The 15,554-nt window shown below is 39.3% G+C and overlaps 1 protein-coding gene across 1 annotated transcript; it reads right to left on the bottom strand.

Annotated features, from left to right (window-relative positions):
* Positions 1-2,002: 2,002 nt before the first annotated feature.
* micall2a (mical-like 2a) lies at positions 2,003-14,489 on the bottom strand. The gene is made up of 17 exons (XM_036147855.1): positions 14,075-14,489; positions 13,804-13,852; positions 12,624-12,765; positions 12,342-12,508; positions 12,117-12,247; positions 11,539-12,036; positions 11,268-11,452; positions 9,872-9,932; positions 9,257-9,456; positions 7,844-7,948; positions 7,613-7,677; positions 7,312-7,438; positions 3,145-3,247; positions 2,894-2,967; positions 2,343-2,457; positions 2,194-2,240; positions 2,003-2,110 (listed from the first exon to the last, which is right to left on the bottom strand). The coding sequence occupies exons 1-17, from the start codon at positions 14,215-14,217 to the stop codon at positions 2,031-2,033; spliced, it is 2,292 nt and encodes a 763-aa protein (XP_036003748.1). The 5' UTR covers positions 14,218-14,489; the 3' UTR covers positions 2,003-2,030.
* Positions 14,490-15,554: the final 1,065 nt, after the last annotated feature.

Genomic DNA, 15,554 nt, shown 5'->3' with positions numbered 1-15,554 from the left:
TATTGCATGAGGCAGTGAAACCATTACACAGACTAAACTTCAGATAAAGAGTTTATGCATCTTTGTCCAGAAAAAAAAAAAAAAAAAGTCAGTATATTAAGATTTCAAAAACAAATTAAATAAAAGTAAATGTACAGGTTTTACATTATAAAACCAGTGCTGAACTGTTGTAGAGATTCCACCTCAAGCTGATTTTTACCACCCTTTCATAAAGATTAAGCACTTCATGGGTAATGGCATATTTTAATGAACGATGGCAGCCTGGACACAAGAGCTCACCTCTGAGGATTCCATTTCATCACACATTCACAGGATGAATTGTTTTACTTATGAATATTAATGTACCTCTAATTTGAGGCTGTTGTTAATGCTTGTCGCTAGGAGCTCGGCAAATCAGGTCCCCATTCCTGTTAAAGCCGTGTATTAGACACCCCCGCCACCCAAACCCCACCCGACACTAAGCCCTCGCCTTTGATTCTTAATTGCAGAAGTGCAAGCAGTCGCAGTAGATGGGGCGCAAAGCTTTAATTAACTCTAATATCACACATTCAGTCTCGACTGTCAGCCACATCACGCGTGGCGTTTTTTTTTTTTTTTTTTTTTTTTGTACCAATATCATGCCCAACTCTGCTCAGCTAGAAAGATTTTTGTTCCAAGTTTGTGATCACGGCTTCATGCATCTCAAAATGAGGGATGTGCTGTTAAGAACTTACTGTCATTCTGTATATCGAATCCATTTTAAACTTTGTTTTCAAAAAGGCTTTATTAAAAAAAAAAAAAAAAAAAAAAGAAGTTAATTAATGCAGCTTTTAAAATCAGTGCTTAGCCTTGATACATGGAGTTTGGTTACAATAAGAGTGTCTTACAGTAAAACTTCAAACATTCCTGAAGGACAGGATTGCCTCAGTTTAATAATATGGGTAAACGCGGATGAAAAGTCACCATGCGTAGCAGTTTGTAAAGGATTTTTATTAAATAGATTTCAAGGTTTAATTTACAATAAATAGAAACGTGTACATACAGTTTAATAAAATCTTTAGGATGTAAAATTATAACATTAATCGCAAACAGCAATAAGACATTTTCACAGATGAGCAACTCCACGTGTCCCTTGAACATTTTAATAGCTCAGGTATGGAGTTATTCTGATGCAGATATCAGCAAACAGTAATGTTTAATTAAACCTGGTTTGGAGATAAAATGCTTAATACAACCTATAGTTTGTAAGCCGTTCCTCAGCCATGAGCTACAGCTCTGCCTAATCCTCTTTCACATAACGTTATTGCATCAGCACAGCTGAACATTTTTTTGCAGCATTTATAAAATTAGCAAAGAAATTAACTGTCTGTACTGTGGCAAATTGGATTTCCTGAAGTTCTTGCCTGGCGATACTGCATACCCAGGCTGCCACCTACAGTACAGCGTGAGAGGAGCCGCAGCCTGCAGCAGCTCAACATGTGTGGCTCTACACACCATCCAAGTTAATGGAGAGGACCTTTAACATCCTTCAGGTAAATTTGTTAAAATCCATTATTGAATAAATACTTAATTCAATTTCGGAGCAAGACTGTTGAAGGATCATACAAATACAAAAGCAGCTCGACTTTCTCTGCACTTCAGATAGTAAATGTTGGTCAGAACACAAAATACAGAATATTGGTTTAACATGCATCATTACTAAAGAAAAAAAAAAAAAACACAATATAGAACAAATTTTGTACTTTTACACAATATCAATCATTAAATTGTGAAATGCTTTGGGTGCAACAGTGGTCTGCTATAATATAAATTTTTACAAAATTTAAAACCAAGTCTTAACAGTGAAAATGTGTGAACATTGGGAATATGCCAAAAATAAATAAATGCGATCTGAGTAACAGAACTGAACGTGAATTTCTTTACCAGCATTTAACTCAACATTCTGTCAACCTCCGTTTGTTTAAATTAAAACAGTTAATAACCTGGATTCAAAGTATTTCTTTTTGTAATAGTATTTTTTTTTTTTTTTTAAGAAGGAAACATTCCCTTAATCATTCAACTCTCCTTTTACTTCTTCGTTTGAACATTTTCGAAATGGATGAATTCCTCTTCTTTTTGCTTTTCTTCACTCCTGCTCCCCCGAAAGACAAATAAAATAAACTTATTTTATTTGTCTTTTATTGAAATAAGAAAAGTTATTTTTTAAACACTTACCAAGATCTTGCATCATCTTATTCAATTGCTGGTCCTCTTCCACTTCCCTGAAGAAACAAAATTAAACTCCAGTTAACCACGTCATGTGAACATACAAGATGCATTTGACAGCTCCTAAAAAAAGTACCCCTAAATACGGATTAGGCTACCTCAGCCTGTCTTCATCAAGCACATCCACGATCGCATTTCTGCCATCCACAATATCCATCAGTTGCTGCAGCAGCTTCTTCTCCCTGTGTCGCTCGTCTCTGGACTTTAAGTGATCTGCGATTAGATTATATCAACGGTTGTGAATCTCATCTTGCAGCTGGTTGTTCTGAAGTCCAGACTCAAAGTGTAGCTGGCTTGTTGCACACCAAGATCATTCTGGCCTTCATTGTAAAGAATACACCTTTTTTCCATGCCTTCAGCATGTCATGTTGCAAACTGAGGACATTTCTCTGCATCTAACCACACTATGACATGCTACATGTCCCTTAGGTCTGCAGGTACTGTACTCTTAATATCTGGAACTCCTCAGCCAACTTGTTCATAGTTCATTTTACTTTAAACAGGCACACTTTCAAACACCCTAATAAACCATATCTGAGGAGTGTGCACACAGCTTATGACTGTTTCGGATCAAAACTTCCCACCCAGGCAGACGTTTGCCATCATCACGAGAAGTTAGGTTGAAAATCTCAAGTTATTCCAGTTGTACCTGGCTTTTCCAGCAGCCTGCGAAGTTCTTCTTCCACTCCTGGCTGCTGTTGCTCCAGCTCCTGAGTCCTTGCTCTGAAAAATTAATTATGCAGTTTTTTTTTTTCTTCTTTTTCTCTCAATGGTTACCAAAACCCATGTTTGAACTTGCTTTGAAGTTAAAACATTCTTCACTCTTGACTCAAAAATAGAATCCCACTCAAATTATACAGCAGAGATCAAAAATATATATTTCTTTAAAGTATTACTCACAGGTAAACAAGCTCCGACTCCTTCCTAATGTACATCTGCTTTTTGCGAATGAGGTTGAACCAGTCAACCATCAGTGGATCCATCAGTATGTCTCCTTCTCCCTCTGCAAACGGACCATTGATAAAAGATGAATTTTAAACTATAAATCATGTACATTAATATTCTGGTGCTGGTCGCTGTGAAATTTACAGTCATTGATATGCTGAAGTCAATTAGGGGCAGTCCATTTACAGCACTGAAAGATGTTTTACTTGAGGCTTCCACTTTTTTTTTTTTTTTTTTTAGTATGAATTATCTGTTCTGGGTGGCTGATACAAGTCAACAGATCTCATTTAAATGTGTCCAACTGAGTAAATGAAATCCTGTAGGGACAAATTAAGCACAATGTTTTCCAAACTGGAGCATTTTTGTACATCCTCAGATCTGTGCTCTTTAGATGAACAATGACAGCGTGAAAGATTCACGTGAATAAATTCAAAAATTAGCACACAAGGCTCATGTCAATTTTTACAAGATGATCAGCTCGTTTCCTTTGACTAGATCAATTTACAGGATTCTGTGAATTTTAAATTTAGGCCAAAAGTGCCCCGTCTTTTAAAGACAGGCATCCTAGCTACAAATTTAATTAACAGTTGCCAATTCTAATATTACACTTAACATGTAATAGAGAACCCCCAAATGTCTGAATTATTTGCTAGAGGTTGATGGCAAACATCAGAAAGTCCTCTCTAGGCAATTTCTCCATAGGATCCAACTTCAGCCATTTTTCCATCCAAATGTTATGTGAATTATGAGCAAACTTAAAATGTCAAAAAGAAAAACAAAGTGAATTAGACATGGTTCCATCTACTGTTTGGAGCTAATTAACAAGGCTACACAACGTGTAATTTTGTCAAACGTTGAAGTAACGCATTGCTGTAATAAACAGGAATTAGAAGATGCCAATTAGCATGGACCAAACATCTGAAAAGAGGGAAGATGTTTTCAGTTGTAATCGTTTTCTCATGTCAACTAATCCTGGCGACGTTACTTGCAGTCCGGGGAAGTCGAGAAAAATGTAATTCTATGCTCGTTACGGGACTATCCAGGAGATTCGCAAAAGCGAAGACAGCTGATCATGTGAGGGGAATGTTCGCCATGTCCGAATTTATTCAGCAAATGCTTTTGCATCTCCTGTTCTCACACATCAACTCTTTCGCAAAAGCCAAAAACCTCTAGCAACCATAAAAACTTAACTGAGGAAGTCATTTAGTATTTTGCCGTTTCCATTAAATTGTTGTTCTAACGACATACTTCAAAATGTGCATAAAACCGTTGATTGAACTACAGCTATTGAGATCTTGGATGGCATCCCGGGAGGGATTTAGCGGATATAGAGCCTAGTTAACTGGGCTGGCTCACTCCACACACGCTTGCCTTTAATCAAACTGACTAATATCTGCTCACTGGCTAACAAAAAGGACAAATTGCTGCTTTTCATGTCTAAAAACTTGGACTTCTGTGGATCGGCCGTCCACAGAAACCTAGCCTAGCTCAGTGAGCACACCTCATACTGCGCAGTACAGATTACTGTACGGGACTTACAGCTGTTCTCGCCTGAGAACTCTTTGCCGCGGTTCTCACAGAAGGAGGTGGAATCTGACATCAGCACACCAACCTTTGTGTTAATGACAGGATCCTCAACTGGAGTCATTTTATTTTATTTCATTGCCAAACCCTTTAGTCACCAAGTGAATTATCCTTGTTTTTCCAGCCAGTGTTTACATCCCACCACATGCCTGAATATCAGACGCTGAAGAACAGCTTGCTGAGCTGATAGACATGAATAAAAGTGGCTGCGTCTCAAATTGGCATAGTGAGCTTTGCCGTCCATTAATTTTCAGGTTAGAGATTTATCATTAGCTTAGCCTTCAGTTTAGCTTGCTCAGTTACAGCCCAGACTCAAATTACACACACATTAAGTTGGGCATAAAACTTATCGTGCTATAACATCAATTTGTCTGTGGGTGCCTTAACTTCCCTGATATGTACAACTTGTTTGAAACTTCCCCCCATATTTGCTTTAATGTTGGTAGAGAAGGCAAAAATCCCTCCTAATGCCGTGAGCTTCACCATAACTTTGTTGTTGGAGGTTAGATTGGCCTGGGGTACACTTTCGTGTGGATGGAGCCATCTTGCAGTTGGCGTCACATCAGTTGTCTTGGGTAGTGAGACGCTGCATGAAGGGGAGGGGCTTACCGTTGGTTGCAGGACAACTGTAGGAATGAGTGTCACGATTTGGGTAAATATGAATTTGTTTGTTCATATTGGTTTCAAGGCAAATGAGCATGTTTGGATTTTTTTTTTTTTTTTAGGATGGAATATATTGAAATAGATTTTGACAATCATACTCAAAACCTACAATTCAGTATAAATGTCTGTAGTCGATTAATATCTAAAAATGATGTCCAAGGAAATGCATTTTCCAGTGGCAGGCAGTCAGAGCCTGTGAGGCATTCTCAGTACTCCAACATCTCACCCACTTAAAGTCTGACAGCACCATGACGTTCGAGGAGGCCGCTGCGCTAGCGGGGAACCATTTTTTGCACACGTCCAGGTGGCAAGAAGATCTTCACCATGATCTTCAAGGAGCCACTGCCCCAGTACGTCATCCTAGCTTGAAGTTGACCAAAATCATCTCACTACTGAAAAAAGGCCACCATTTGTCGTCTAAATGACTAATTTGCTTTAATACTAGTTGTTCACACCACCATATCCCAGCTTGAACAGCAGTGTCGCTATGCCAAGCTGCTCTTTGTCGACTTTAGGTCTGCCTTCAATACTATTCTCAAAGACTGATAGTAAAGCTACTGGACTTAGTCACCACCTGCTACTGGATCAGAGTCTTTATATCCAACCGCATATATGGAAGCAGAGTCGGTCCCCATCTCACCACAGACCTTAGTCTCAAGATCGGGTTTCAAAAGAGTTGTGTATCAACTCCTCTGATCTACAATCTGAAACTATAGCTGCATCAGCACCCTTCATTATAAAAATCATTAAACGCCACCGTAGTGGCACTCATCACCAGAGGCAACGAGATGGCTTACGAGGTCCAGAGGCTGGTCTGCACATACCTTGGTCCTTATCACCTCCAAGACCTAAGAGCTGATTGTAGACTTCAGGATGAGGAAGACCGATCTACAGCACATCTGCATAAATAAGGAGTGTATGGAGAGGATGCCCATATTCAGGTTCCCAGGTGCACACAGGGACACAGCCGTTTGTTGTCCCTTAATTTGGATTTTCTTCTAATCAATGTTCATTTGATTTTTACCTGATAATTTGTGCCAAAAGAAGGACGGTGTGCCAATTTTGCTGTGTGCATGTGCACCGACTCTTAATCTTAAATGCATTTATTCTGGCGACACGATTCATCAGCAATAAATGGCTCTTTTTAGTGCATTTCTGCACAAGTTGTTTTTATTGCCATAAAACAGGAGGGGGGAAAACAAAACAAAGTATGGTTATTTTTCTGCATCAAATCCCAATATACACCTTATATAGACCCAGTACAGCTGCAAAGTCTAAGATTTTAATGTTGCTTTACCCAGTCATGTTGACCTTGAGCAAAGCAGTCCCCCACCCCCACAAATGAGAGGCTACATCTCTATGGGCTGGCTGTGCCTCTCACCTCATTTGGCAGCAATAACTGTAATGGAAATTGCAGGTAATTTCCCCTCGCAGACAGTGAGTGAACGTGTGAGGCAGTCAGGGCACAACTCTGATACCCCACAGGGATTCAGAAGTCCATTCAAATATAGTAAAATACATTTGGGTGTGCATCATCTGCTGCAAAGGAGCAAGTGATGACCATTGGGTGGACAGCCTTTTCCTTAGATTATTAACCTCCAAGACCAATGCAGGGAACAAAAATGCTTCATCTTAAATGCCATTTCAAAGGCAACATTAAAAAATAAAAAGTTTAAAAAAATGAGATAATGGGGGACAATCCATATACTAGAGTACACACAGATATGGATCTGAGACTTCCATCTCTTCTAGTTATTAGATGTAATTAACTGTTTCTATAATGTTTGTGCACTTTGAGATAGATTTGAATTTTATTTTTAGCAAAGGAACCATGTTTTTTAAACCAAAATGTCAGTTTTTGGGAGACTAACCAACCTTCCTCATAGCTGCGGAGCTGCTTCTCCAGTTCAACGCCCTCCTTTTCCAGCTGAACCAGGTTCATCTCAATATCATCCAGCTCTCTCTCAATCTGCTCCACTGGAATATGATGATGGCACATCCACTGATTAGGGAAAGAAAAAAAGAAAAAAAAAAAAAAAGGCAGGATTATTTTAATTAGAATTTTTTACTCTTAACCCAAAGAAGCTCCACCACTTTTTTATACCAAGAATGTAATGAAAGCATATTTGCAAAATTGTTAATTAATCTCTTAAGAGACTTAATGGAGGGAACTTACAGAGGGTGACCTCATTTCAGTCCTGAAGGCGGCGGTGGGTGACAAATACTTTCCCTTTTTAGCAGCTAAGAGGTAGATAAAACAGGATTAGATGGTCCTTTCATGGCAGCTTTTCAGAAAAAGCATTGTCAATATTGAGTTCTCTTCAAAACATTTCAGTAACAAAACAAAACTCAAGATCTGCACAGCGTCTAGCTTTCATCACTTTTCAAACAGCAGGTGGAAACCAACCTGAAGGATTTTCAACAATACTCAAGGCAGTCGTTGAAACACTAGATTCCACACCTGGAGGTCTGAGTGGGGATTTCACAGGCGAGCGACCACCGTGTTTTAAGCCTGGGAGGAGGACAGGGGGTGTTACATATTTTGGATCGGTAGTTCAGAAGTTCAACCTGCAAGAGCTGCATCTCAACAATCAAACTTTGTAGCCGCCTTCAACTGTTTCTCTTGCACTACTCTTCCAATTCACACTGTTGGTTGAAACCTTCTTGAGTCAGCTGATCAATCTGTCCAGTATGAAGACACATAGGCCCTCATTTATAGTGTGTACAGCTATTTTATGGCAGTTTAAAACAAATGTTGAGATTATTCCATTTACACGATAACGGGGTGTCCTACATCAGGTCTCAGATTGTGGACACAGGTTCATCTGAATGTGGACTGTAGAACGTTTGGCTCATTCTGTTGTAAGGTTATGTTTAGCTGAACAAGATTTCAGATACCCATATTGTTGCATTTGATTAAAGCCACCCCCCCTTCAAATTCCCCTTGAAGACTAGAAACTAATTTAAAACAAAATGTTATGGGCTGCACAAATTTGTCTCGTTACAGTGGCACAGACTCAGTAACTGCACATTAAGTCAATTCAATTTGACAGTTTTATTACAACTTGAACTGAACTATATGCAAATGGTGAACCGATTTTCATGAAAAGTTATCAGCACTTATTAGTCCATTTTGTCTTCCAAAGTATTCCAACTTTAGAGCAAGGGAAACCTGGTGCTCTACAGCCATATTTATTATGGTGCTCATCAATTAACTGGGTTACCAGAACTTTCCGGTGAGATGACTGGGGATGCAAGCGTTTGATCACAGGCCATGGTGGGAAGCCACACCGTTAGTACAGAAGGATTTTAGGGAATAAACTGAACTAGGCATCCCTTGAAATCAGTTGGAGGAGTCCTGCTGTACCCTGATGATAGAGTGTTATATTCAGGACTGTTCTGCACAATATTACACAGAACAGTCTGGTTAATCTGACTCTGTGGTGTCAACCAAGAAGACTGAGGTCAGATGGAGAAAGGTTCTTATGAAGCATTCAAAAAAAAAAAATACATAAAGACTTCTGATAGGCAAGTTTGTTTGTGTTTTTAAATCACAATACATAACAGAAACTATACTTCAGTGGATTATAGATTCACAACAAGACGTATATTGTGGGCCATGCCATCAAAAATGAAAGAGGACTATTAGGTGATTGCTACCAGGCAGCCAGGTTTGTCAACACCTTTTTTGGTGGGATTGCCTGGTGCATCTCTTTTTGATTAAGTCTCAAAGCATAATGGTGTTAGTTGTTAACATTAAACACTGAAGATTCATTATAAACTTCTGGTTGTGATCATAATAAGAACAAAAAAGGCTTACCAAGGCTTTCAGAGCTTTGAAGGGGTTTCCGGGGATTGATTTCCTTAAAGCACACGGGCTCAGACAGACTAAAGTCAACTGCGAGTGAAGCTGATGTTTGAGCCAAGGGAGGCCTTGTTGCACTATTGGAGATATTACACGGAGTTCTGGGTGCGCAACAAGGTGAAGACTGCTCAGTAAAGGTGTCCGGTTGACAGTCTCTGCAAGAAGGGAAACATTTTTAAATGCAGCGGAAATTCCACACCACCAACCCAAATCCTGTTTTTAAAAGATCAGAAAACGGATCAGATCATCTCACCTTGTACTTTCTAATATAAAAAAAGTGATGAAACATTGAATAGAAAGAAAATGTAGGGTTAGAACGGAAAGAGTCAGGCCAGGCACTCCTTGGGGCTTGTTAAGATGGGAGACAGAACAAGCGGCGGCACTCTGAGCCAATCAACAAGAGGAAGGGAGGAAACTCGGCGAGTCTGCATTCTGGAGGGTGGGACAAGCTGAGAGGTCAGACAGGTACATTCTTCCAAGCGTTTTAGTTCACAAACATGACCTCTGAACTTTAAGCAGTATGTGAAATATTTAGCATTAGTGAATGTTAATAAACTGGCACAGACTTACTTTAATCTTTGTTCAGCTTTCACAGTTCTGAGCTTAGTTTGCCACTCCTGGTAGATGGGACCTGTAGAAAAGCAAACATTGTGGAGCTAAAAACAATAATTTGAGTCTGGTTTGCTGATGCAATCTAAAAAAAACATGTAGAATAGTGGGTGTCAAGGAACAGGGTTGAAAAACAATACTTTAGTTGGTCTTGTCTGCACCAGGCAAACTGGATGGAAATCCTTCCTTTATTTACATTTAGATCATTCACTTGTGGTCTACATAAAAAGAAGGCCATTCCATCCTGTTCTGCCACTTTGTAGTTTGAGAGCAGGGATACAACCAACTAGCATTGCAGAAATCTTTAAATAAAATTTAACCAGGTATTTCGAAGAGGATGTGATGCTGAGGGATGGTGTAATGAATTGTGCGGGTTAGCAAAACTGGGAAAACCAAAAACGGAACATTTTGGTTTGTCCACGAGTAGCTTGGGCATCCTTGATGATTGTGTGTTATGTGTAATCTATGTGCATTCTAAGACAGTGTCTCATCTAAAATTTCATTATGGTAACATTTGACAGATTGCTGCGAGAACTAAAATAAAAAAAAAAAAAAAAAAAAGGTGGATTCTAGAAATTTGTTAGATGGAAGTTCAATGTAAACAGCCCCTCGTGGTCCGCAGCAAATACTGGGATGAAACCGTTTAAAAATAAGAAGTTGCGAGAACAGAGAAAAACTTAACAGCTTGAAAAATACAACACAAACAGAATAGAAAGATATCTACACAGCACCTGGAGAGATTAAAATTAAACATTTCTGCACCGCTAGTACAAAAAAAAAAAAAATGTAGTCAACAGCAAAAAAAGTGGATCTTGCATGACACGTCCCCTTTAAATAAGTGTTATCCAGCATTTAGAGCCATCTACAGGTGCAATTCACAAAGTGCTGCAAAGAAGTCACATTTATGTGCAATGATCTGCACATTTTGTAACTTGTGGGATTATCAAGGTTAATATAACTACAGAAACAGAAGTAACTTTCAAAATGATAAATGCTCACCCGTGAAAGAAGAAAAGAAAAATGTATGAAGTAAAAAACAGCTCTGATAGCATTCACAATGAAATCCAACAATTATGAGCCTATCTTCAAACCCTCTGACAACCATTCACATGCATCCAGTCCAGCAGAATGACAGTTCAATAAAAGTTCATTAGTTTGAGACAGAAATGTCAGCTAAAAGCCTGCCAAATGCTCTGGCTGTGGAAAATGGGGCAGAAATGACAAAGGAGCTTTGTTTTCTCTGAATGTCTGAGGCAGACAAAGAATGAGGTTGAGGTGTGTGTGTGTGGGGGGGGGTGTTGGCAACATGTCAAATAGTGGATCAAGAACAAGTAAACTCAAATTGCATGGAGCGTACCTTTGGCCGTGTCGTGTACCGCTGTTGGCCTGGTGTTGTCCTTGCAGATAGTGTTCAGACATTGTGATTTCTCGTTGTTTGTTTGGCTGGTACCCGCTTGTCCTTCCCAGTTTCCTGCTGGCTCTTGGCTTCCTTTACTCTTCCTCAAACCAGGGAAGTCTTTTGAAACTGGGTCAATGTAAAACCTACAGGGGAAAAAAAATAAAAAAAAAGCCGTCACCATCAACTAAAGGGATATTAAAACAATAGGCTGTATACCAGTGATACTTACCGCTTTTCTGCCGATCTAATGGTGAACAGGTTGTTGTTATTGTTGCAGTTTCCACTTCCTGGTTGCTTTCCAATCATCCTCCTAGCTCCGTTTGAATCAGCAGAACTCAGAGGGACCTTTGGATCTCCCGAGAGCACGACTGGCTTCCCATTTCCTGTTGAGGATTCTGCAACTTGTGGCACAGCCTGGAAAAACTTCTGCCTTGCTTCCTGGGTCTTCTGGGCCGAGGCTGTCCACGACTGGGAATGCTGAGCAGGACTTAAGGACTTTGGTACGACATTAATAGGGGCCGACAGCACCGAGGATAAAGTCGGTGGCGCCAGACGAGCCTTCGCGGCACATGTTGGTGGCACAACTGAATTGCGGAGTCCGGTTTTGGCCTCTGCGTTCAAGGGGTACGTGTTCGAACCGTTCTGATGGGTGTTACAGACGAACGTGCCTGGATTCTTCCCAGGTTTGTAACTTCCTGAATGAAGTACGGAAGAGCACTCGCTGCACCTGAAGACAGTGTACATTTATGCAACCGTCAGTGGAAAAAGGTTATTACCAAAAAAGTTATTCCCAATTGTACATCTTACTTGAAACAGCTTCTGTGGTAGAGTTTTCCATCTACAAAGTGCCTCTGAACCAGATGGACGTGGCTCCTGCATGCGACACATTTGCTGTTGAGAGTTCCGGTCTTGTTTGCATTATCGGCCAAGACCACCCTCTGTGAAAGACGCTCAAATGAGACAAAGCTTAATAAAAAAAAAAAATAAAAAAAAACGCCCAATAATGCATTGTTGGACATCAACAACACTTACCTGAACAGCAGCTCTATCCAGCTTCGGTGATTTACGAGCAGTCGCAGTGGAAGGTAAGCAGTTTTCGTTGCCAGATTTCGACTCCAAGATCTTGGCGACCACTGGTTGATTTTTCTTCTCCGATGGCTCTTCTTTGGAGCCCTCTGCTGGTCTTTTCACTCCTCCCACTGAGGAGAAGTTGAACTTTATTAAAAAGGTGAACCATGCACTGCAATGAAAGCTATGTTGGATGATTGACAGTCGTCTATGGAACGAGGGATTTCCAAGGCAAAAAGCACTCACTCGGAGGCCGTCCTTTGAAGTAGTTGTAGTACTGGGACACATAAGTTAGAATGCTCAGCCTGTCTGGGATCTTTAAAGCCACCATGTCTTCAGCGTCTAACAGAGCTGGAATGCCCAGCTTCTCTTCAGCAACTTGAAAAGCCTAAAGAGAATTGTTGAAAATGTAAACAGTCTAACCAAAAGCATGAAATGAAATGGAAAAAAAAAAAAAAAAAAAAAAAAAAAAAAAAAAAAAAAAAAAAAAAAAAAAAAAAAAAAAAAAAAAGCAGCGCAAGACTATAATGGTGATGTAAAAGTATTTCAATGTGTGTAAAATAAAGCATAGTGACCATTTATAGAAAGGTTAGCATTATTCAGTACAGAAAGGTCAAGGGTAAATATTGACTTCCTGACTGATTGTGGGGATGAGGCCATTGTTCAGCATCAGTCCAGGGCAGACCCCTTTCAATAACTTAAAATGCATTTCTAAACACCAGTTAAGCTTAAAAGGAGGTAAAAGGTAGCCTCACTACAGGCGACACATTTTCACCTCAAGAGAGAGAAAAAAAAAAAAAAAAAAAAAAAGTACAGGTGAGCAACACGATACTATTCATGAAATATAAAAGAGTGTGAATTACTTCACTCATGTTTCAGCACAGGGGGCATCAGCAGAAGTTCGAAACTTAAACCTGATCAAACATGGGACTCCCTGGCCTCAGATCCGTCCGTCTTGTGACACTGACGGAGTGTAAGTCGGACAGATCCATCATGTGGATCGAATGGCGGATGACAGCGAGCTTCATTCAAAATGAATAGGCTGGACAGCCATTCCCCTGAGATGAGTTTTTTTTTTTTTTTTTTTTTTTTTGCTGACTTTACTAGGTTCATCCAGGACAACAAGGCAATAATACAAAGAGAAGCACAGTGGGAGACGCAACTCTCGGAGGAAGAGGATATGATGGCAGAGGACTAGATAAATAACTGTTCTGCTTACATCACCCAGAGGTTAGGCAAATAAATAAGTGAAAAAAAAGGAGGAAAGAAAGTCTGAAGTGAGAATGTCAACAGCTTAATATTAAAACAGAATAAATGCCAGGAGCAGGAACAAATATCGCACAATGCTGCCTGTGCTGTTTATGGAGTTTAAAATCTGCTCCTTTACGTGAGCCAAGGTTTTTTTTTTTGCAACTTGACATCTTACCAGTCTATTGTTCTCAAACACATCCTCTTGTTTGAGTGACTCATAGTCTCTGAGGAAGAAAATAAATCAAATTGATACAAAGGGAGGTTAGACATGCATGTGAAAACTTCATCAAAACTAGTAACAAACAAACAAGTCTGGTTTAAATAAAGTTTCATCTAGGACAGCTGAGAATACCATTCAATCCTGTAGGCAGAACAGCCTTATAGGTCGTTTATTCTAGAGGGAAACACAATAATCCACTCGGATACATTTTAGAGGGGCTACTTACATGAGATCCGGTCTGTATTTGTGTATAAGCGCACAAAACGCCAGCCCGTTCCTGAATGAAGTCGTCATGTTGGTGATGGCAACGTCTCTGTAACCATCGCACTGCATTTTGCACCACTGCTCCAGCGCCTTGATGGCGGCCATGCCGGCAGCGCTGCGCTTCCCTCAGCCACTCACAGCAGACCAAACGGAGGAGCTGGAGCTCCGAGCGTTTGTGGAGGAGGCAGAGGAAAGAGAAGTAAAAAAAACAACAACAAAGTTTCCCTGTCCGAAGTGGGAGGCTTTGGCCGTGACCTGCGCGGCTGCAGCTGCGTCCTGTTTCCTTCTGTTGTACCTGACTGGCCGCTGACGCGCTGGGAAAGCGTCTCTGTTTCTGCTGGTGGCGGTGTGCCTTTCTCAGCTCATTACACTAATTGGCGCCCACTGGTAGTCCGTCAGTCACAACTGCTGATTAATGCACGCCCTTAAATGGGCTCGGAAAAGAACAACGTTCTAATCGTGTTTTAATTTATTTAATGGACTTTGTTTCAACTTGAGAGCAGCTCACAGTGGAGTTAAAGACCTTCATTAACGCCAGTTTTGGTGCAGCTGAAGTTCATGGTCTTGGAATTGCAACATATATATATATATATATATATATATATATATATATATATATATATATATATATATATATATATATATATATATGTATATATATAGAGATATATCTATATAGATAGAGAGATCTATTTATGTATATATATGTGTATTTATATGTAAATATATCTCTATCTAGATATATGTCTCTAGATCTCTCTCTCTCTCTCTCTATATATATATATATCTATCTATTTCTTTATATGTAATATATATCTATATATCTATATATCTATATATATATATATATATATATATATTTATTTATATGTAAATATATATATATATATATCACCATTCATATTTAAGGTCATTTAAACTATTTTATAAGACAAAAAAGGAACAACTGATTTAAGCATTACATTTAAAAAAAAAAGTAGAATACGTTTTTTTGTAAACAAGTTAACATCTTGGATGGTATAAACATGATTCGGCCTGCTGCAGTGAACTGTAATAGTTCTGTTTTTAAAGAAGCCAAGAGTTTTAAGAAGTAGAAGTAGTAGAAGTCTCTGATGACCTGGGCGATCTAGATGGTTCGTATGACAAGCAACTCTGAAATGTATTTAAGTTTTTAAACTCAATATTTTAAACTCAATGGTTAAACTGGGAGCCAAGGCAGTGAATCAATGATGTATCACATGAATTATATTACTTTAGGAACTTCTGTTGGAAAACCATTTCACATGACTACCTCGAGAGAAGTGTGAAGCAGTAATCAAAACAAAGGGGGGCTATTTATCTAACATCTAAAAGATTTTGAGTTATTTTACAATTTCACATGAACATAATTTTACACTATGTTTCTACAATTTAGAAAATGAAAAACACCAAATAGCCATTGA

Source organism: Fundulus heteroclitus, chromosome 16 (genome assembly GCF_011125445.2).
Source record: "Fundulus heteroclitus isolate FHET01 chromosome 16, MU-UCD_Fhet_4.1, whole genome shotgun sequence".
In the NCBI taxonomy this organism is placed as follows: domain Eukaryota; kingdom Metazoa; phylum Chordata; class Actinopteri; order Cyprinodontiformes; family Fundulidae; genus Fundulus; species Fundulus heteroclitus.
This window is presented reverse-complemented; position numbering and strand designations above follow the sequence as displayed.